This window comes from Cryptosporidium parvum, chromosome 3 (genome assembly GCF_000165345.1).
Source record: "Cryptosporidium parvum Iowa II chromosome 3, whole genome shotgun sequence".
NCBI lineage: Eukaryota > Apicomplexa > Conoidasida > Eucoccidiorida > Cryptosporidiidae > Cryptosporidium > Cryptosporidium parvum.
In genome coordinates, this window is record NC_006982.1 from 569,402 (window position 1) to 594,152 (window position 24,751).

Genomic DNA, 24,751 nt, shown 5'->3' on the forward strand with positions numbered 1-24,751 from the left:
ATAGAATGCTTAACAAAGAGGAGTACGGGCCATGCATAAATAGTACATTTAGTGAGTCGAATAGTAAGATGAATCCAAAAAATAATGAGTCAAATTTTCAAGATCAAGTCAGCTTAAAGGATTTATTTTCCCTATATGGAAAAAATCCATTTTTTTATACTCTCAAAGAAAATGCCAGAATAAATGGATTTAGGGAATGTTATTCTTGGATAGGGTCAAATGGGGACATAAAGAAGAAGTTTACTTATAGAGAATTCTTTGAAAAAGTAGTTGAATTAAGTTGGTATTTGAGCAAAAAACTAGGAATCAAGGCAGGAGACAAAGTTATTTTGTGTTATACACCAGGATATGATTTTGTAATTGCATTTACTACATGTTTAGTTAGTGGGATTGTTGCTGTCCCTGTATATCCTCCTGATCCAATGAGAGGACAAAGCGAAATACAGAGGTTTTGTGATATAAAGCAAGCTTCAGAAACTAATATTTCCCTCACTTGTACATCTTATATGAGAAGTATTGAGATAGCTAAAACAATGTCTACCGACAAAAGATTTAAATCAATAAGGTTTGAAGCAACAGATAATTTGAAAATACGGAAGGAAGAATATATTAACGAAGTACAAAAGGCGATTAATGATATTATTCTTAATGATTCTAATCATTTTGATTTTTTGGGTTTTGATTTTAATATTAATACGGTAGCATTTCTGCAATTTACTTCAGGATCAACTTCCCAACCAAAAGGGGTGATGGTTACTCATGGAAATCTACTTTATAATATTCATATTTGCATCAGTAGCTACTCGTTTCCTTCAGTTTTAGAAGAACATTATAAAAATGAGCTTGACAGTATTCCTGCAGGAATTACAGTTTTGAAAAAAAACGAGCTTACAGAAGATGAATTATCTTTCATTCATAACGAATTTGGAGAAGAAAAAAATATTATGTCATTAAATGATATTAAGTATGATAAATTGTATTTATATATGAGTATCATTAATAAAGTCTTATATAAGAATACAATGAGTTCAGCTTCTGTTTTTAGCTGGCTTCCTGTTTATCATGATATGGGTTTAATTGGTTTTTTTTGTACTCCTTTGTTTTTTGGGTGTAACATTTTCCAAATGTCCCCAATTGACTTCATAAAAAAACCCTACCTTTGGATGCAATGCATGGATAAATACAATTGTTCTGTAAGCGGTGCTCCAAACTTTGCTTTTGAAGTCGTCGTAAGAAAAACTCCAAAGGAAATCTTAAATCAACTTAATTTAAAACATGTTTTTGCAATTTTATCTGGAGCCGAACCAATTAGAAAAACAACAATTGACAGATTTACTGAGGCCTTTAAGTCAGTGGGAATAAAGCATAATGTTATCAAGCCGGCATATGGTCTTGCAGAGCATACCTTGATTGTAGCAGGGAGCAATAGTTTTCAGCAAGAGGTAAACCATATCACTGTTAACACCAAGAAATTAAGAGAGAAGAATATTGTTGAAATAAAGGAGGCTAAAGAGAAAAGTTCTACAGAAACAACATCATTTGTTTCGAGTGGTATTGTTTACAAAGGAATTGATTTGAGAATTGTTAATCCGGAGAGTTTAAAAGAAGTAACTCCCGGAAATGTTGGCGAAATTTGGATTTCAAGTGAGTCTGTAACGCTTGGTTATTATAATAACAAGGAAGAGACAGAAAAAACGTTCAATGCAAATTTCACTATGCTAGATGGAAAAACATCGAAAAGTACTTACATGAGAACTGGGGATAGTGGTTTCATAATAAATGATATGCTTTATATTTCAGGGAGAATCAAGGATATGATAATCATTAGAGGTAGAAACTTTTATCCACAAGATATTGAGGAAGTTATTGATGGGGTCAGTGGAGTTAGACAAGGGTCAGTTGCTGTATTTTCTGTAACCCAGGCAGATGGTGAAGAGGCTATTGGTGTTGCTGTTGAAATCAGAATGGAAACGAGTATACTTGGAAGGGTAAGAAGGTTTTTTGAAAAACCTGCTTATGATAATATTGTTAGAGCAATATCGAAGGCAGTATTTATTGGGCACGGGCTACCAGTACATTACATTTGGCTTCTCTCCCCTAGAACAATATTAAAAACAAGCAGTGGAAAAATTAGAAGATCTCAAACAAGAGATGCAATTTTTTCCAAAAAACTTGTTCCATTATTCGAGTGGGTTTGTGAACAGTCTCCAATGTCTGATATTTTGGTTGAGCGATCATCACAGTTTATTAGTCCAACATCCATGATTATTTCAAAGTCTGGAGTTCAAAATAAATCAAAATTTTATGAGAAAACACATTCAGGCCAACAAAAAATATCTGAGCAAGCTAATGATGAAAAAAATGAGTTTGATATTGATCAAGTCAAGATAAAGATCATTGAATTTGCTGCGCAAGTATTGGGAATAACACAGAAGGACCTGGATCTTAATGCGCCTCTACATGAATATGGAATAGATAGTTTAGGATCAATTCGCCTATCTGAAATGATGAATGAAGAGTTTGGTGTAGAGCTAGACTCTACACTTTTATTCAACTATCCAACTGTAATAGAGATTGTGGACTTTGTTGCAGCACAGATCTCTGGAAAAGAACTTCATAGAAAGAACTTGCTTAATCGCTCAGGGATTGACAGCTACTCAGATATTGTAGTTGTTGGAATGTCTTGTTCATTTCCTGGTGGGTCTTCAACTCCAGGAGAATTTTGGAGTTTGCTACAGTCAGGAGTTGATGCAATCGGAGAAATTCCAAAAAGTAGATGGAACATTGATGAGTATTATTCAACTGATTTAGATTTAGAGAACAAAATGTATACTAAAGAAGGAGGTTTTATAGAAAACATTGATCAATTTGGAGCATCATTCTTTAAAATATCCCATGCAGAAGCAAGATCTATGGACCCACAACAAAGAATATTTCTCGAAAAATCTTTTGAAGCGTTAAAGGACGTAGGATATACCATTGATACTTTAAAAAAACGAAATATTTCTGTGTTTGCAGGTTGTTGCAGCAATGATTGGACCCATGTTTGCAAATCAGAAGCAAATTCAAATATTGGTACATATGCTGCAACAAGTCATGCTGCATCAATAATAGCGAATAGGGTCTCATATACTCTAGGCCTGACAGGGTCTTCTGTGACAGTTGACTCTGCATGCAGTGCATCGATAGTTGCTCTTCATGTTTCTTTACAAGAAATCTCAACTGGACAATGTGAAGCAGCTGTTGTTGGTGGTATTAATTTAATGCTTTCTCCGCAGATCACTGTTGCTCTTTGCAAAGCTAGGATGCTTTCTATGGATTGTCGATGTAAATCTTTTGATGCAGCAGCAAATGGATATGTAAGAGGAGAAGGTGTTGGAGTCCTTGTTTTAAAAACAATGGAGAACGCAAATAATGGTGAAAAAATCTATTCAGTTATTAAAGGATCATCGGTAAACCACAATGGAAGGTCTGCAAGCTTAACAGCCCCAAATGGAATCTCTCAGCAAAATGTAATAAATTCAGCTCTGGAATATGCAGGAATAAGACCAAATGATATTGGTTATATTGAAGCACATGGTACAGGTACATCTCTTGGAGACCCAATAGAAGTATCCGCATTAAAAAGCATATTTTCGAGAACAAGAGATTCAGGAAAACCTTTAATTATTGGTGCTGTTAAAACGAATATTGGCCACCTAGAAGGAGCTGCAGGTATGGCTGGTATTTTCAAAGTTATTCTTTCTTTAATAAATGATACTGTTCCTCCAAATCTCCACTTTAAAAACATTAACCCTCACATCAACCTAAAAGGTTTTCCCGTAATCATTCCAACATCTAACATTGCACTGCAAACATATGACGGTTCAAAAACTTGTGCAGGAGTTTCTGCATTTGGATTTGGTGGTACAAATGCACATGCAATTTTTGAAAAACCGAATCTAAGTATTGATTTGCCGATTAAAACGGTAAAAATAGAGACGAATAAGGCAAGAAATAACCCTGTTCTATTTGTATTTGGTTTTCAAGGATTCCAGCATGTAAACATGGGTAAGTATTACTTTGAGAGAGAAATAGTCTACAGAGAATGGTTCTTGAAGTGTTGTAAAATAATTGATCCATTCTTAAAAATATCACTAAAATCATTAGTTTATCCTGAAACCAAGAATATGGAAAAATTAAGAGAGCTAAATAAGATCCTTGAGCAGGAAGAATATGCTCAATGTGCGCTTTTTGCAGTTCAATACTCTCTTGCAAAGCTCTTAGAGTCTAAAGGAATATATCCAGGAGCAGTAATTGGTCTTTCAGATGGAGAGTTAGTTGCATCTGTTTACTGCGGTTCTATCAACCTAGAGGATGGGCTAAAATTGTGTATGCTAAGGGCATCTTTATTGAGTGAGTTTTCAGCTGGTGAGGGGAAAATGGCACTGTTCAATGTGTCTAAAGAGGATGCCGAAATGGCTTTAGCAGACGTTGGACCACAACATAATAATAGGGTTTCAATTTTTGCATCTATTAGTTCAAATCAAGTCTTGCTTTCAGGCGATGAAGAAAAGCTTGAAACCGTAGTTTTTATATTGAAAGAATACTACCCTAGGGCCAATGCACATTCTATAGATGCAAAGTTCCTAAGAACAAAATATTCATTTGGTACCAACGGAATGAATGGCCTAATAGAGCCAATTTCTAACTTGATGGAAAATATTGCATTGGAAACTCCGATGATTCCAATGATTAGTGGAACTTCTGGTTATTTTGTTTATGAAGAATTAACAAGTCCAAAGTATTGGGGATGGCAGTTAAACAATAAATTATCTATCTCAAAGGCACTAAATACTGCTATTTTAAATGGAGCATCTACCATATTAGACTTAATGCCCATTTCCAGATCAGAATTTGAAATTTCAGAAATTTTTAATTTTGAAAATATTGATAAAGACACTATTTACTATTCACTTTTCGAAGATACAAACTTGGAAAGTTATGAACCGAATAAATTCAATAAAATGATCAAGGTGGTATCTGAAATTTTGCTTAAAAATCCATATAATGTTGAAGATGCATGTGACCAAATAATAAATAGCAATGGATCAACATATAGCCGTGAGTCATTCCCTTGGAACTCGTTTAAACATTCAATACTTGGTGAGCAGAAATCAATTGACAGGTCAGTAAAAATTGTCTCTACCCTTAATAATAAGTCAATAAAACTATTCTCTGATCATAAAGTTTATGAAACAATTGTGATTCCGGGAGCCGGACTCATTGATTTGGCAGCAGCATCCATTATAACTGTTTCAATGGATGATGATAGTATTTTGCAAGGTTCTAATGCATTATTTGGAGAAAGTATAGCTGTAAAGCTAAACAATGTACTTTTTGAAAAACCAGTGGTGGTGAATAGAACTAGTTTATTTTCTTCTGAATGTACAGAAGTAATTAATCAACTGAAATCATACAACAATCTCGCCAACGATCAAAAAACAAATTTAATTTGTAATATTGAGTCCGACGGAAGTATTTCTATACAGTATTGTAACATTGACAATCAAGAAGATTTTGATTATGAGGCTGATAATTCAATGATTGATTGCTTTTCTTGTAAGGCAAAAATTTCCGAGGGGGAATTTGTTCTAAGCGAAGATCTTGCCCAATTAAAGAACAATACAAATATAAAGGAAGATCCGAAAATTATGTATGAAGAATATGAAGAAATTGGTTTGAAATATGGAAAAAAATTCAGAGTTGTGAAAGAAATTTATAGAAATGAGACATGTTCTATTGCTTTAGGAAAAATCTATTTACCAGAAACGTGTAAATTTGGAACATTTGAATCTGGATTTTATTTCCATCCTGCAATTTTGGATGGTGCTCTCCATGTTGCAGGCTCACTATTAAAATATAAAGATTCTTTTAAGAGTAAGCAGGCAATGGTACCAGTTAGTATTGAAGAAATTGAAATTAAATATGTCAACGCAAATCAAATGATTTGGGCAGCTGCATATCTTAGTGAAGCGACACAGAATTATTCCATTTTCGATTTAGTTTTGTTCGATTCAGAAGGAAGTTGTATTGGAAAATTAGAAAAAGTTTCTCTGCGTCAATTTAACAGCAAAAATATTTCGAGACCTACAGTTTCGCACAATGAAATACTTTGGATAACAGAATGGGAGAAATCAGATGTTTTAAAATTTTCAAAAAATATTTCAAAAGAGAGTGATTTTGATTTAAAAATAGCCTTAATACATTCAGGAATCTGTAATATTAGTGAAAAGGACGATATACAATTGCCCAAAGCCAATATAAGCTTCGTAAATTTAGATAAAATAAAAGAAAGTAATATTGAAGAGCTAGAAAGACTCATTGATATAACATCACTCGATTCATTAGTTTTCCTCTCACCAGTTGAACTGGCTTTGTCTGCTAAGATAGATTGTGAGAAGATTTCAATTGATATTTTGGAGTATGTAATGAAGATTTGCAAATTATACTTAAAAATACTAAAGCAAGCCAAACCAACTAAACAAGAACAAAAAATAAATATTCCAAATTTCTGGATCATAACAACAAATTCTCAAAATTTAATCAACTATAATATTAATGAAAATATTTGCATTCCAAATAACTCCGGATTATGGGGATTAGCTAAATCAGCAAATCTTGAAATTAGTTCTTTATTAACAAACTTTAGCCAACCAATCAAGAGTGTGGATCTAGAAATTACAGATTTTAGTGATAATCAATATTTGAGAAAAACCATAGGAAGCTTAGTTCGATGGATAGGAAACTTTGAATATTCATCTCTAAAAGAAAAAGAAAATCTTATTTTCAAATTTGAAAGGGAATTTAGTATTACCTCCAAAAATATATATGTAAACAGAATAAATAAATTCCATAAGCAAATTGTTGGGCCAGTTGAATTATTCATGCAAAATAGAGGTTCAATTTCTAACTTATCGTTAATAGAATCAGAGCCTATACAACTTGAAAAATTGAATGACTATGAAGTAGTTATGAGAGTGAAATCTATTGGATTAAATTTTAGAGATGTATTAAATGTTATGGGATTGTATCCCGGTGACCCTGGACCTCCCGGCGGTGATTGTTCTGGTACTGTTGTCGCTGTTGGTGAAGGCGTTAAGCATATTAAAGTTGGTGATAATGTATTTGGAATTGCTCCTGGATGCTTAAAAACTTATGTTACCACTGATTCAAATTTGTTATGCAAAATTCCAAAAGGATTTACCTTCGAACAAGCTGCTGCGTTACCAGTTGTTGCAACTACAGTTGAATATTCTCTTAAAGATATTGCGAATATTAAAAAAGGAGATATTGTTCTAGTTCATGCAGTTACTGGTGGCGTAGGATTAATGGTTGTTCAATATTGCAAAGCAATTGGTGCTAAAGTATACGGCACAGCTGGAAGCGAATCTAAAGTTGAATATGCACTTTCTAATGGTGTTGAGAGGGTAAGTAGCTCGAGAAATGCTGATAAATTTAAAGAGGATATGAAAGATTTAGAGGGAAAAGTTGATATTGTAATCAATTCATTGATCGAAGACTTTATTCCAAATTCTTTGAATTTATTGAAAAAAGGTGGTTGTTTTGTCGAATTGGGAAAAAGAGGAATATGGACAGAAGAAGAGATGAAAGAAAAGAGACCTGATATTAAGTACAAATGTGTTGCTGTTGATGTAATGATGGAGGAAGATCCTTCTTGGTTTGGGGGAATGCTAACAAGAATAAAAAATTTGGCAGAAGAAGGAATAATCGAATCATTACCATTGAAGGTGTTTGATATGAGAGGTTCAGATGAGAATGGAATAGATGCATTCAGATATATGCAAAGAGCGCAACATATAGGAAAGGTTATTATTAAAATTCCATACTTAGCCGGTATTGGAGATAATTCAATTCCAGAAGAATGCTTGATTACAGGTGGAAGTGGTTCTTTAGGTCTAGTTCTCACAGAGACCCTGCTTAATGAGGGTATTACAAATATTTCTATAATTTCTAGATCAGGAATTGAATCACAATCAGATAGTATAAAAGCCAAATGGGAGAAACTATTTAAGAGAATTCTGAATAATAAAAATGGTAATAGTGGTATTAGATTCTTTAATATTGATATTGGCAACAAAGATTCAGTATATAAATTAATTAATACAGAGTTTAAAAACCTAAAGCATATATTCCATTTGGCAGGAGTACTTTCAGACTCAAACATCGAAACTCAAACTCGTGAAAGCATTGAGGAGGTATTTAAACCAAAAGCAATCGGTGCATGGAACTTACACAACATCTGTGAAGAATTAGGGTTAAACAAAGAATTAAAGACATTTGTTATGTATTCTTCGATTGCATCAGGTTTAGGTAACTTTGGTCAAACAAACTACTCTGCAGCAAATTCTTGTTTAGATTCATTATCACAATATAGAGTAAGCAAAGGACTTAGCAGCAGAAGTATTCAATGGGGAGCTTGGGATGAGGATGGAATGGCTATGAATATAAGACAGCATTTGGGATTGGTAGGAATGAGCCCTATCTCCAAAACTACTGGGCAACAGGTAATATTTGATTTAATTACAACACAAATTTACGAGGAAAATAGAAAGTCTGCGACAATAATGTGCCTTCCAATTAAATGGAAGACTTATATTAATACAATATATTCTGGAGAAAACATACCCCAGTTCTCACTGGTAAATACGAATTTAAGAACTAAAAGGCAGCAAAATACAATATTATTGAAAATGAGTAAAGAAGAACGTGAAACATATATCGAGAAACAGATTATTTCTCTTTCAAAATCTATTCTTGGTGTTGAAATTAAATCACTGGACCAACCATTACAAGACATTGGAATCGATTCGCTTGCAGCACTTGAATTCAGAAACGCATTATCAAAGAAATTTAACATTAAACTGTCAGCAACAACATTATTCGATTATCCTACAATTAGAGGAATTAAGGATCATATATCCGAGAAGCTTTCTGTCAAAGAGAGCATATACGAAACTAACAAGACTCAAATCTCGAACTTGATTCTTTCCCAAGACAATTTATCAGATGACAATGTTGGAGTTATTGCGGGATTAGCCTGCAGATTCCCTGGCGGATGCAATACTCCAGATACGCTCTGGAAATCTCTTATTAGAGGTTATTCGATAAATCCATTGTCTGGCAAAATGTTTAACTCAGTAGGCGGTGCCTTTTGTGCATCTAGAGAAATTCCAATTCAGAGGTGGAATCATAATTTAGTTTATAATGCAGATCCAGATAAAACGGGTAAATGCTACTCTTACAAAGCATGTTTTATTGATTCAATAGACATGTTTGATAATTCCAAGTTTGGAATTACGAATATTGAGGCAAAACATATGGATCCTCAGCAAAGAATTGTGCTAGAAACATGCTATGAGGCTCTAGTAGCCGCAAAAATTAAAGAAGAAACTCTAATTGGATTTCAAATGGGTGTATTTATTGGTTGTTGTTCAAATGATTGGTCATTTTTACAAAGTAGAAAGGGAATGGCACCATTTACAGGGACTGGGGCTGCAAACACTACAATTTCAAACAGAGTTTCATACGTTTTTGGTATGAGGGGTCCAAGCATGACAGTAGATACGGCATGTGCATCATCTCTCACTGCAGCATGCATTGCAATGGACAGTTTTAGAAACAAAGAGTGTAATGGAGCTATAGTTGGCGGAGTAAATGCTTTATTATCCCCGAACCTCTTCATTGCATTCTGCAAGGCTAGAATGCTTTCAGTAGATGGTAAATGCAAAACATTTGACGCTTCAGCTGATGGTTATGTTAGAGGAGAAGGATGTGGCGCAATTGTAATTTTAAAGCAAAGTGAACAAAAGAAGCAAAATACTCCTATATTAGGAAGAATAAAAGGTTGGGGATGCAATCATGTAGGGAGAAGCGCAAGCTTAACTGCTCCAAATGGTCCTGCACAAACATGCGTCATTAAAATGGCACTTAATCAATCAAAATTAAACAGTTCAGATATTGATTACATTGAAACACATGGAACAGGAACAGCATTAGGAGACCCAATTGAGCTAGGTGCATTAAAAAGTGTTTTTGGAAGAAATGCAGATTATAAAAGATCAACTCCTTTAGTATTAGGAGCATTAAAAAGTAACATTGGGCACTTGGAGGGCGCAGCAGGTATTGCAGGATTAATTAAGCTGGTCTTAGTTTTAAAACACGAGACTGCAATTAGAATTGCCCATTTGACTAAAATTAATCCTCATTTAGATTTAGAAGACTTTAATGTCATTATACCACAAAAAACCGTTTCATTAAAGTGTAATAAAAACAAACTTATTGGTGGGGTCAGTGGATTTGGATTTGGAGGATGTAATACTCACGTAATAGTGGAATCAACAGAAAAAAACAAATCTGAGGATATAGAGGCAGCTGATTTCTCGAAAAATCATATTTTGTTCGTATTTACAGGGCAAGGCTCACAGTATATCAATATGTGTAAGGGTATTTATGAAACTGAACCTATATTTAGAGAAAATATGAATTTATGTAATGAAATCGTTTCTAAAATTCTAAATATATCTCTTCTTGATATAATCTATCCAATTGATGGTAATAAAGACGCTGAATTTAAAGCTATGAACATGCTAAATGATACTCGTTATGCTCAGCCAGCAATCTTTGCCGTTGAATATTCCCTAGCACAATTATGGATTTCTAAAGGTATAAAACCAGATTCAGTACTAGGACATAGCCTTGGAGAGTTTATTGCTGCGACTATTAGTCAAGTAATGACAATTGAAGATGCATTAACTCTGGTCACACACAGAGCAAGTATCATGGCATCTACACCTGCTCTAGATGGAATCATGGTAGCCTGTAGACTCACTGAATCTCAAGTTGTTGATACAATTAAAAGATTCGGCCTCGAAGAATCTGCCTCTCTGGCAGCTGTTAATGGACAGAAAAGTGTCACTATATCTGGGAAAAAAGAGTCGGTATATAAGATTTTGGAGTATAATAATGTTGGTAGTAGATTCAGACGGCTAGATGTTTCTCATGCATTCCACTCTCCACTGGTCAGTGAAGCATCTGACAAATTTAGCAAATTATTGGAAAACATCGAACTAAAAAAACCAACTGTTGAATTTATCTCAACCGTTACTGGAAAAAAAGAAATTGAATCAATATCGACTGCTAAATATTGGTCAAAACATATATTGAACACTGTTCGACTTTCGGATGCAGTTTATCACGCTATTGAATCTGTAAACTCAAGAATGACATTTATTGAGATTACATCAAAGCCTATTCTTTCACAATTATTAAAAGCCCTAATACCTGTAAATAGTAGCCACATTTCAGTTAAATGCACATGCAAGCTGGTAAATTCTGAAATTGACTTTATTCAACCTTTAGAGGAAATGCAAGAATTCGGTTCAGAAAATTCAAGTTTTACAAATCATGCTAATAACTTAGATGATGATTCTTGGAGGTTCAAACTCCTGAAACGAAGGCAAATTTCATGGAGTGATATTAGCCATCCAATAATTGCTCCTCTACATGACTTTAATGATATCGAATGGGTCAAGGAAAATATATCCATAAGTAAGTCAAATGCAAGAGAACTTGTCGAAAAATTAGAATTTACCTGTATGATTTCACCAGAATTACTTGATTTGTTTGACAACCACAAAGTATTGGGACAGTCAATCCTCCCAGGAGCTGCCTTTGTCGATTTTATGGCAACAGTAGCATTGAATTATACAAAGTCGCAATTTACTTTAGGAGTAATTGGAGCAATGCCAGACTGGATTCAATTAAAGGGAATCTTCTTTAGAAACCCATTTATAATGTCTTCTGCAAAACAATACAAATATTTAAATACACAATTTGATAGTCAAGACTATTCTGATGAAGATAATTCAAGCCGTAGTTCAGACTTTAATATTATTATGTCAAAAGGTAACAATTGCCAAATAAGCATTGAGTCTTCATTGAAAATGGACGAAGAAACCGTTGTATATGCAACATGTGATGAAGTAGAATACGTATCAAGTATTGAGGCACAAACAAAAAGTTTGTGTATAATTTCTGAATGGCCAAGCAGTGAACTTATTTCAAACTCAAAAAAAGTTTCCCAAGAAGATATCTATGAAAAAATGTCAATTGCAGGTCTTCAATATGGTAGCAGGTTCAAAACTCTGAAAGAAATGTGGAAAGTTACTTCAAACTCCGCAGTAGGGATAATTCAAAGCGAGCTATTTACTAAAAATTGTGCAGAATCACCAGATAATCTTGCAGTTTATGAATCAATAATGAATGAAAGAGGCTTTACAATACATCCGACTCTTTTGGATGGCGTATTGCATATGTGCGCATCTATACTTGGCGATCAATCAGATAAGGAGACATTTAATGAATTACACAAGCGAGCCACAATGGTACCAATAAGTATAAATAAATGCCTTATCACTTCTAAAATTGACACTTCAAAGTATATCAAGGGAGAAAAATATTGGGCTTTTGTTCAGCTCAAAAGTTCGGATAAGGACAGCGCAATAGTAAATGTTGCACTGAAAAGTATGAGTGGAGTTCCAATAGCAGTGCTTCTCGGAGTTTCACTTCGCTCTGTTAAAAACGGAGTGATTTCTACTCATACTATTAAACATGTAATTCCAAATGAGCTGTTATGGAGAATTGACTGGGATGAAGTTATTGAAAGCATTACTAATTCTGAAATAGTGTCGCTTCCAACCAAAGTCAATTGCGATAACACAGAAAATGAGTCCTATCAAGGGATAAACGCAAATCTGGTTGAAAAAAGAAAAGTTTTATTACTTACTAACTCTTGCAATATTAGTAAAAAAGAATTGTATTCCGAATATTTTACTGCTGATATTGTATGTGAAGCATCAAAACTATCTTTAGCTGAAATAGAGGCAACAATATATGGGAGAGATGATCAAGAATTGCCACCTTCTCCATCAAATGAAGCAAAGTATGACTTAATTTGTCTCCATATTCCCAATTCAGATAAGAATAAAGCTATTGTTTCATTATTGCCAGTATTATATCTTTGCAAAATTCTAAGATCAATGTTCGAAAATAAGGAAAGATTAATTCCACGTGTTAGAATAATTACTGAAAACATATTCAATGTAGATGGAATGAATCTTGAATTTAGAACAAATTCAGGTGTTGCTCCTTTCATTAAGAGCGCTAGACAAGAACTCGAGTTATTCTCTGATCAATCTGTTTCATTAGGATTAATTGATATAGAGACTGCAGAAGACTTAAATAAAGCTATAATTCTTTCATTTGTGAAAGATATACTTTGTTTCAAAAAAAGAGAAGATATTACTTCTAACGGCACACTTACAGAATCGCAACGTTTATTTTTAAATACCGAATATGAGCCAGAGCTTGTGCTAAAAAAGAAAATTAAAGGTAAAGAAGATAACTGTGAAGCTCATTACAGAATAATTACTCCAAAACTAGTCAGCTTAAGAGGCGAAGCAGCGATTATTGGTTCTTGTAAGTTAAATTTGAGTTCTCGCGGAGCGATAAATAATTTAGAGTTGTTACCTTTATCTAATGAAGAAAGAAAATGTCCATCTGCAAATACTGTTGAAATTAGAGTAAGGTCAATCGGACTTAACTTTAGAGACGTATTAAATGTTATGGGATTGTATCCCGGTGACCCTGGACCTCCCGGCGGTGATTGTTCTGGTACTGTTGTCGCTGTTGGTGAAGGCGTTAAGCATATTAAAGTTGGTGATAATGTATTTGGAATTGCTCCTGGATGCTTAAAAACTTATGTTACCACTGATTCAAATTTGTTATGCAAAATTCCAAAAGGATTTACCTTCGAACAAGCTGCTGCGTTACCAGTTGTTGCAACTACAGTTGAATATTCTCTTAAAGATATTGCGAATATTAAAAAAGGAGATATTGTTCTAGTTCATGCAGTTACTGGTGGCGTAGGATTAATGGTTGTTCAATATTGCAAAGCAATTGGTGCTAAAGTATACGGCACAGCTGGAAGCGAATCTAAAGTTGAATATGCACTTTCTAATGGTGTTGAGAGGGTAAGTAGCTCAAGAAATGCTGATAAATTTAAAGAGGATATGAAAGATTTAGAGGGAAAAGTTGATATTGTAATCAATTCATTGATCGAAGACTTTATTCCAAATTCTTTGAATTTATTGAAAAAAGGTGGTTGTTTTGTCGAATTGGGAAAAAGAGGAATATGGACAGAAGAAGAGATGAAAGAAAAGAGACCTGATATTAAGTACAAATGTGTTGCTGTTGATGTAATGATGGAGGAAGATCCTTCTTGGTTTGGGGGAATGCTAACAAGAATAAAAAATTTGGTAGAAGAAGGAATAATCGAATCATTACCATTGAAGGTGTTTGATATGAGAGGTTCAGATGAGAATGGAATAGATGCATTCAGATATATGCAAAGAGCGCAACATATAGGAAAGGTTATCATCAAAATTCCAACTCCTTTCAAATATTTAGAATTGGATACGGAAAATCATAAGTTAAACAACGTTGGTTCTGAAAAAGAAGATAGACACAACAATGAATATGGCATTCATGTGATTACTGGAGGATTAGGAGGAATTGGAAGGATTATTATCAAGTGGATGTTAGAAGAAGGAGTTAGAAAGATTGCAATTTTATCAAGAAGCGCTAATAATGATTCTTTAAGAGATATCCCAGAAATAAAGGATTATTTGAATACAGATATTATTCAAATAGAATGCATAAAATGTGATGTTTCGATATTGTCACAGGTAGAGAGTGCATTTAGGGAGATTTTAGTTAAATTTGGAGAAACGAACCAAATACATGGAATATTCCATGCTGCAGGTATTCTGATGGATGGAGCAATTGCTTCTCAAACAATGGAAATGATGGAGTCAGTATATGCACCCAAGGTATATGGAGCATGGAATCTACATGAGTGTTGTGAGAAGTTTGACTTGAATAAAAATTTGAAGCACTTCGTGATGTTTTCTTCAGTTGCATCATTACTGGGTAATTTTGGTCAAACAAACTACTCTGCAGCGAATTCTTGTTTAGATTCATTGGTTGAATATAGAAGAAATAAAGGAATGTGCGGAACTAGTATACAATGGGGTCCCTGGATTGAACAAGGAATGGCAATGAATATAAAACAACATTTAGAGAAGGTTGGAATGCATGGAATATCCAATGAAATGGGTATAAGAGTGATTAATGACGTGATCTTATATCAAAACACAGATTTAGATAAGAACTCATTAGGGAAATACCCAGTAATCACTTGCCAATCATTTAATTGGAATGTATATATGCGTCAATTATATTATAACTCAAAATATCCATCATTCTTCAAAGATGTGGTTGCATCAATGTCTACTGGAGAAGTAAAGAATATAGGAATGGATTTCAGGGGAATGAGTAAAGAGGAAGTGTACTCGTATGTTAAAGACTCAGTGCATAATATAGTAGAACAGATTATTGGAATACAATCGTCAACTCTTGACTTGGACACGCCATTTTCAGAACTTGGGATGGATTCTTTGTCGGCAATTGAGTTGAGGAATGCATTAATTTCAAGATTTGGAATTAAGATATCTTCGACAGCATTGTTTGATTACCCAACATTGAGATCAATTATTCAGCATTTGACAGACTCTTTATATGTTTCAGAAACCCGAGACGCATTTTCTGACCTAGGAATGAGTATCTCAGAAAGAGAGTATTCAGTCGCAATAATTGGTGTTTCTTGTAGGCTTCCCGGTAGAGTAAAGTCATTTAACGATCTTTATGAAATTGTTTTGCTTAAAAGTAAGGATTGCATTACGGAAATTCCATTAGATAGATGGCCATTTGATTTATATTATGACCCAGATCCAGATAATAGAAGCAAGTCATATGTAAACCAAGGTGCATTCATAACTGACATTGATCTATTTGATAATACTTTCTTTGGTCTTTCATCAACTGAGGCTACAAATGTTGACCCTCAACAAAAATATATGCTTGAGGTAGCATATGAAGCAATGTATAATTCTGGAATTACAAAACGTTCGCTAACTAGCATCAAAAAAACAGCAAAAACAGGTGATGATCCTGTATTAATGGGAGTTTTTATTGGCTGTTGCAATACGGATTGGCACTTCCTTCAAGCAAAGTTTGGCTTTGAAAACTTCACTTCTTATACTGGTTCTGGCGGTGCAAGCTCTCTTGTTTCTAATAGAGTATCATATTCGTTTGGATTTAGGGGGCCTTCGCAGACCATAGACACTGCATGCTCTTCGTCTCTTGTTGCGATGGATGCAGCTCTAAAGTCGTTGAAAGAAGGCTCTTGTCATACTGCATTAGTTGGAGGCGTAAACTTAATGCTAAGCCCGCATTTATTTGTAGCATTTTGCCGTGCAAGAATGCTTTCTCCTGATTGTAGATGTAAAACATTTGACGCCTCTGCAAATGGATATGTTAGAGGAGAGGGATGCGGCGCAATTTTATTAACTAAGAGATCAGAAATAGGTGGAAAAAAAATTAGGCCAATTGCATATGTGTTGGGATCTGCAACAAATCATAATGGGAGATCTGCAAGCCTCACAGCTCCAAATGGTCCCTCACAAACAGAAGTTATTCAAAATGCCCTAAGAAATGCTAGATTAACTCCTAATGATATTGATTACCTAGAATCTCATGGAACAGGAACTCCTCTTGGAGATCCTATAGAGTTTGGTGCGTTAAAGACGGTTTTTGGAAACAAAAAGGATATTAAGAGAAGTCAACCTCTTATTCTTGGAGCTCTGAAAACGAATATTGGTCATCTTGAGGGCGCAGCAGGTGTTTCAGGACTACTAAAGTTAATCTTGGTGTTGAAAAATCGTATTGCACCAAAAATATTGCATTTCCAAAAACTTAATCCTCATATTGATACTGAGAACTTCGACGTTGAATTCCCAACTGAGTTAAAACCTATTATTTCTAATAAATCAAAATTAGTTGGTGGTGTGAGCTCATTTGGGTTTGGAGGATGTAATTCCCATGTAATTTTGGAATCTGCCTCTGCCAACGAATTGAATACTGAAAGTAGCCAAAATAAAAACTATCCATATTTGATATTTGCGTATACTGGCCAAGGATGCCAATATATTAATATGTGCAAGCAACTGTATGATACGGAAGAAGTTTTTAGAAATGAAATGGATAAATGCAATGAACTTTTATATCCAATATTGGGGAGATCATTAATTTCAACAATATATTGTGAAAAAACTATGGAGAGTGAGAAGTTGATAAATCATACATCAATTTCTCAACCAGCAATATTTTCAATTGAATATTCATTAACTAAACTGTGGGAATCAAAGGGTATAGTTCCATCTGCAGTAATGGGTCATAGCCTTGGAGAATTTGCAGCAGCAGTTACTAGTGGGATCTTATGCCTCAAAGATGCCATCACTCTAGTTGCAAGGAGAGCAGAAATTATGGCGTCTCTTCCTCAGAATGATGGAATAATGGTTGCTTGCAGGGTTTCAGAAGATCAAGTATTAGATTCTATTAATAAATTGAACTTAAAAGATTCTGCAGCAGTTGCTGCAATAAATGGTCCAAAGAGCGTAACGATATCAGGAAGCAGGAGTTCAGTAATGCAGGTCCTGAATAATTTGGGTATGGAAGACAGATATAAACAACTTGATGTTTCTCATGCATTCCATTCTCCTTTGGTTAGCTCTGCTGAAGAAAAGTTTGAAAAAGTAATAGAAAATATTCAATTTTTCGAGCCAAAATTAACATTCTTTTCTTCTGTAACGGGTAATATTGAATCTAAATTGTTAATAGAAAATAAATATTGGGCACAACATATTATACATTCTGTTAGATATTATGATGCACTTGAGACTGCAATTTCCACAGATGAAGAAAACATAGCAATTATCGAAATTGGACCTAAGTCTGTTCTTACCTCGATGGGCAAACAAGCAGTAGGAGGCATTCAATTAGTACAAAGCTCAAATGAAAATATTTCAAATAATGAATTGACATGGATTCCAACAATTGATAATTCAAAATCAAATACAATTGATTTCAATGATGCGCTAAAAGCTGCTCGGGAATATATAAAATATATTTCAGAAAGCGTTTGTGTTCATAAATGGAACCACTCTAGGTTCCATTGGGCAGATTTGACATCTGTCCACCCCTTATTGGGAAAGTTTTATTCATCAATTTCAGATGAAAATTATCTTGCTTATTCCACTGATATGCTAAAATCTAAAGTATTTAAAAACATTGTAGAAGATCATGTTATTTTTGATACAAATATTATTCCCGCAGCAGCATTGATTGAGGCATCTGCATGCGCAGCATTTAAATTACAAAGGTCTGAAAAGTTCCCATCTAAATACGTCGAAATGGATTCAATGGATATTGAAAAGCCATTAGTATCAAATCAAGATGAAACTACATCTGAAATGGAAGTCTTTGTTGCAAAAAGTGGAGCAATTCAAATAAGGAAAAAATGCATTTCCGAAGCATTTGAATATGAAGAAGAATTTTCTGGACCACAAATAATTGCCAATGATACAGTATTTAGTAATAGTAGAATTTACCATCATGCATCTATTTCAAACTCTAGAATACTTAGCAAGGATGAAGTAGATAAACAATGTTTCCCAAATTTAGTGGATTATTTAGAAAAGTATTCATCAAAAGATACAATGGAAGTCCCCATTGACAATATTTACAAAATGATGAATGAAATTGGTCTACAATATCAAAAAAATTATCAATGCCTTAAAACTGTAAAAGTAAAAATTGATAATAGCAACGATGAAAAAAAAATAAAGAGTTCAGGAAGCAATCAGATAAATGAGGTATTCTGCTATGTTAAGAGGCCAATAAGTGATTTTGACCTAACTGAGCTTAGGATTCACCCTGGAATGCTTGATTCAGTATTTCAAGCATCCTCAGTTTTGTTTGCCTCTGATGAGTTATTAGAGGGCAAAGATACGACAAAAAATAAGAGAGGACATGTTGCAATGGCTCCAATTGGATTCACTAAGTGTTTTTATGGAAGAATACAACATAATTCTGATGTTTGGGGTCTAGTGAAATTAAATCGATTTGAAAAAAAAGGAAATATAGCATTTATTGATGTAACTTTGTGGGATAGCAAAACAAATATTTTGGCAGCGCATTTCCAAGATTTAATTTTAAAAGGATTTTCGAACGCAGCATCGTTACTGTCCCAAGAAGTCAGAATTCCAAACCAGTTTTTGTGGAGAACTTATAATAAAAAGATAGTAGATAGAACTAATTATATTGAAAATAGCAGTACATTTGAACAAGAAAATAAAGAAGATCAAGATAAAGAGTTCAACAGTGAAGACTCCGATCATGATAACCAAATCCAAAAGATTCTTATCTTTGGAATACCAACTGTAATTAAGGAATTGATTTGTAGTAAAATGGACAATAAATACAAAAAGATTTCAACCACATTTATTTGTTTAGAAGAAGATCTAACGATTGACCTGATTGATCAGAAAATACAAGAAGAAAACTGGTCTGCTATGTTTTATTTAGGTGGTTTAATGGATAATCTCTCAAGTAAGCAAGTTATGGGCGATATTTTAAAAATATCGCAGGTAATTTCAACTATTTCTGTATCTATTACAACCGCACCATTTGTTTGTTTAACTTCATTTAATGATTGCAAAGAAGATGGGAACATTCCTAGACATTCAGGAATTAAAGGTTTTGTGAAAACAGCTAGAGTTGAACTTGAAAATGTCATAGGAAAATCAATAAACATTTCTCATATTGAGTGCAATTCGAGTTTGGTAAACGATCCAGAAACTCTTATGAGGACAATAAGTTACATAGCCTCAATATATGAAGGAAAGATTGAAGAGGAAATTACTTTGGAAAGAGATTTAACTATATCTGAAAGTGGAATTTATGCCCCCAGATTAGAAAGTATTAATTTCCCTGTTTTTGGTGCAATTAAATTAACAATGTCATCTAGGGGAGCAATTGGAAACCTTAAATTCAAGCCACAACCACAATCTGAAAGAGTAAATCCACCTGCAAATACTGTTGAAATTAGAGTAAGGTCAATCGGACTTAACTTTAGAGACGTATTAAATGTTATGGGATTGTATCCCGGTGACCCTGGACCTCCCGGCGGTGATTGTTCTGGTACTGTTGTCGCTGTTGGTGAAGGCGTTAAGCATATTAAAGTTGGTGATAATGTATTTGGAATTGCTCCTGGATGCTTAAAAACTTATGTTATCACTGATTCAAATTTGTTATGCAAAATTCCAAAAGGATTTACCTTCGAACAAGCTGCTGCGTTACCAGTTGTTGCAACTACAGTTGAATATTCTCTTAGAGATATTGCGAATATTAAAAAAGGAGATATTGTTCTAGTTCATGCAGTTACTGGTGGCGTAGGATTAATGGTTGTTCAATATTGCAAAGCAATTGGTGCTAAAGTATACGGCACAGCTGGAAGCGAATCTAAAGTTGAATATGCACTTTCTAATGGTGTTGAGAGGGTAAGCAGCTCAAGAAATGCTGATAAATTTAAAGAGGACATGAAAGATTTAGAGGGAAAAGTTGATATTGTAATCAATTCATTGATCGAAGACTTTATTCCAAATTCTTTGAATTTATTGAAAAAAGGTGGTTGTTTTGTTGAATTAGGAAAAAGAGGAATATGGACAGAAGAAGAGATGAAAGAAAAGAGACCTGATATTAAGTATAAATGTGTTGCTGTTGATGTAATGATGGAGGAAGATCCTTCTTGGTTTGGAGGAATGCTAACAAGAATAAAAAATTTGGTAGAAGAAGGAATAATCGAGTCATTACCATTGAAGGTGTATGATATGAGAGGTTCAGATGAGAATGGAATAGATGCATTCAGATATATGCAAAGAGCGCAACATATAGGAAAGGTTATCATCAAAATTCCAACTCCTTTCAAATATTTAGAATTGGATACGGAAAATCATAAGTTAAACAACGTTGGTTCTGAAAAAGAAGATAGACACAACAATGAATATGGCATTCATGTGATTACTGGAGGATTAGGAGGAATTGGAAGGATTATTATCAAGTGGATGTTAGAAGAAGGAGTTAGAAAGATTGCAATTTTATCAAGAAGTGCTAATAATGATTCTTTAAGAGATATCCCAGAAATAAAGGATTATTTGAATACAGATATTATTCAAATAGAATGCATAAAATGTGATGTTTCGATATTGTCACAGGTAGAGAGTGCATTTAGGGAGATTTTAGTTAAATTTGGAGAAACGAACCAAATACATGGAATATTCCATGCTGCAGGTATTCTGATGGATGGAGCAATTGCTTCTCAAACAATGGAAATGATGGAGTCAGTATATGCACCCAAGGTATATGGAGCATGGAATCTACATGAGTGTTGTGAAAAGTTTGAATTGAATAAAAATTTGAAGCACTTCGTGATGTTTTCTTCAGTTGCATCATTACTGGGTAATTTTGGTCAAACAAACTACTCTGCAGCGAATTCTTGTTTAGATTCATTGGTTGAATATAGAAGAAATAAAGGAATGTGCGGAACTAGTATACAATGGGGTCCCTGGATTGAACAAGGAATGGCAGCAAATCTTAAACAACATTTAGAGAAGGTTGGAATGTATGGCATATCCAATGAATTGGGTATTCGTGTTTTGAACGACATTCTATGCTTTGTATCAAAAAGTAGCTCTGTTATTGGTTGTCAGTCACTGAAATGGGATACGTTTATGCGCCGTTACAATACGATACCAACATTTTTAAGTGAAGTCGATTACAGTTCTCAGGGTAGATCACAAGGTCGTGTTGACATAAGCAAGCTGTCTGACGAGGAATTGGTTGTTGTCATTGCTCAAGTTGCTCAACAGTGTGCTAGTTCTCCGACATTACCAAGCCCAGATACTGTTTTGTTAGATTTAGGATTGGATTCATTGGGAGCTGTTGAATTCAGGAATTCAGTACTTGAAATGACAGGAGTTAAATTGCCGCAGACACTTGTTTTTGAAAACCCTACAATATATGCAATTTCTATGTATGTAAGGGATCAAAATTCAGGAAACTCTACAAAATCAGATTCTAAAAAACATTCCCAGACTTCAAACGAACAAGCAAAGATGACAATTGAGCAGTGGCTTCTATCTTCACTCAAACAGTCAGAAAGGTATATTTTATATGCTGAAGCTTTTGAAAAAAAATACCAAACAATCAGTAATTTAATTACTGAGACTGATATTATTAGTGCATTAGAAGAGTTGGGAGTTGAAAATAATCAGGATTATGATCTATTATATGTTTCTTGGAATGAATTAATTTCTTCTGAAGAGGAAAATAGTAAGAAGCAAAATGATAGCAATAGCAAAAAACTTGAACAGGAGTTAATATTCGATCCTATTGCGGATGTAGAAGAGATCAAAAATTCCATGAAATTAGATTTGGATGGGATATCAACAACAACTGACCCATCAGAGTTCAAAACCGCACTTTTGACAGGTGTAACAGGATTTGTTGGTAGAATATTGCTCGTGAAACTAATTGAAGAGTTTAAGAATATGCAGATTGTTTGTCTTGTAAGAGCAAGCAGCTCTGAAAAAGGCTTAGAAAGAATAATTAATGTTTGTGAAGAGGCAGAAGTGTGGAATCCAACCTATGCTTCTAGGATTATTGTCGAATGTGGAAACTTCGAAGAGGAGTATTTAGGACTTTCAGAAGAGAGATATTATGAATTATGTAAAGAAATCGACGTTGTTTATCATATTGGAGGTGATGTTAATCTATTAAGTAATTACAAGAGATTAAGAAAAACAAACACTCTTTCACTTGTTGGTATAATAAATTTTTGTACAACTATCAAGCTTAAGCACTTGCATTTCTCTTCTACACTTGGACAGTTTCCAGCATTTTTTGCGGTATTTACCAGGGAGTTTGAAAATGCAGTTGTTAAGGAAACAGAAGGGCCATCTACGAGAGAAATGAGCAGATTGTTTCCTCCTACAAGACAAGGGTATCCTTGGAGTAAGTGGGCAGCTGAACAAATATTAGAAACTGCTCATCAACAAGGACTTCCACTTTCAATTTACAGACTGCCAAATACATATATTGCATCAGATACAGGTTATACAAACAAAACTGATTATGCAACAGCTTTATTGATCGCTTCAATTTTGGAGGGTATGTTCCCTATTGGTTCATCAACTGCGCCATTGACACCTGTTAATACAATATGTGAAATAATAATATCTGCATCTAAAAAGAAAGAAAGGAAGCATTGGAGATATAACTTATTAGACACAAGAATTTTAGGAAAAAAACATGTTGAAGCTTGGGCATCTCAATTAGGGCTAGGAAATTATAAAGGCGTTGCTATTGATGAATTCTTCAGTGCAATTAAAAGTAGAGGGCCAGAAAGCCCAATTTTCAAATTTGTACCATTAATGCAATACTGGAGGCACTATTGGTTTGATAATACTGAAAGAACTCAACCTTTTCCAGTAGATACATCGAATGTTTCTGAAGATATGCCTGAAATTTCATGGCCACCGTTGGAGATTACTTTTCAAAACTCATTTTTATACTGCGCAAAAAGAGGTTATTTCCCATCAAACTCTTCTTCAATTTCCTTCACTCCAATTAAATGTTACAGCGATGCTTTAAATGAAATTAAAGCAGAATTAAGTTTAAGAAATGTTAATTTCAACCAGAATAAGTATGATTTTATTTGCAGAAAAATGCAAAAAAATGCAGACTCGATTTACGATTCATTAAAAAAAGTTTCGCTCAATTTCTGTGCTAAATATTCTTACTACATACTTCTGAAGCAATCTATAGTAAATCAATATATTGTTCAAGAGTCCCTCAATGATTCAATTTTAGAAAAGTTTAAAATGATGGATTGCTACTTTATTACGGGAACATCGTTTGAGGAAATATTGGAGTTGAGAAGAGTAATCAGAAAACTACTAAATAATTATAATGAATTAAAATTTGTTGACATTGCTTGTCCTTATCTTCCAACGAAGAATTCAAGAAGACTTATTTTAGAACAACTAAAAATCGCAACATCTATTTTACCATTAAAAAGATTCGAAGCTGTGGATTTGGATGAAATATTGACAGACGACTCCATTTTGTTAGAAATGTTTATGTTTGCTCCGTTTACCTTACCATTGATATATGGAAAAGAGTATTTTGAAGAATACAAAAATAAAATTACAGGTTGTTCAGAGGTAATGGAAGCATATTCATCGTTTAAAAATTACATTATTCAAACTCTAATAAAGAATAATTACAATACTGAATATCCGATTATTTTTAGTTCTCCTTTCCATTTACCTTTTGTAAAAGAAATTTTACAGATTTTTGAGAACTCTAAAATTATTGTTGTTGATAATAAACCAGATAATTCGACCATTCAAGGGAAGTTGTCAATGGTAAAATCTTTAAAATCAAAATATACGAATCTAGATGTTAGCGAAGAAGAAAATTCAGAGGTATATTTGCTAGACATCCTTGAGGAAATGAAGCATAGATTTGTTATCAATGAACCCAGCATTGATAAAAATAGGCTAATTTATCTCAAAGATTTTGGAGAGATACACAATGAAAAGATAAGTGTACAGTTACAAGATTTCTGTTCCACGAGTATAGACAGTAGATTTTAAATTAGAAATGATGT

General features: G+C 33.9%; 1 protein-coding gene across 1 annotated transcript; it reads left to right on the forward strand.

Annotated features, from left to right (window-relative positions):
- Positions 1-5: 5 nt before the first annotated feature.
- cgd3_2180 (type I fatty acid synthase) lies at positions 6-24,737 on the forward strand (the record flags this gene model as incomplete). The annotated part of the gene is made up of 1 exon (XM_626786.1): positions 6-24,737. The coding sequence occupies one exon, from the start codon at positions 6-8 to the stop codon at positions 24,735-24,737; it is 24,732 nt and encodes an 8,243-aa protein (XP_626786.1).
- Positions 24,738-24,751: the final 14 nt, after the last annotated feature.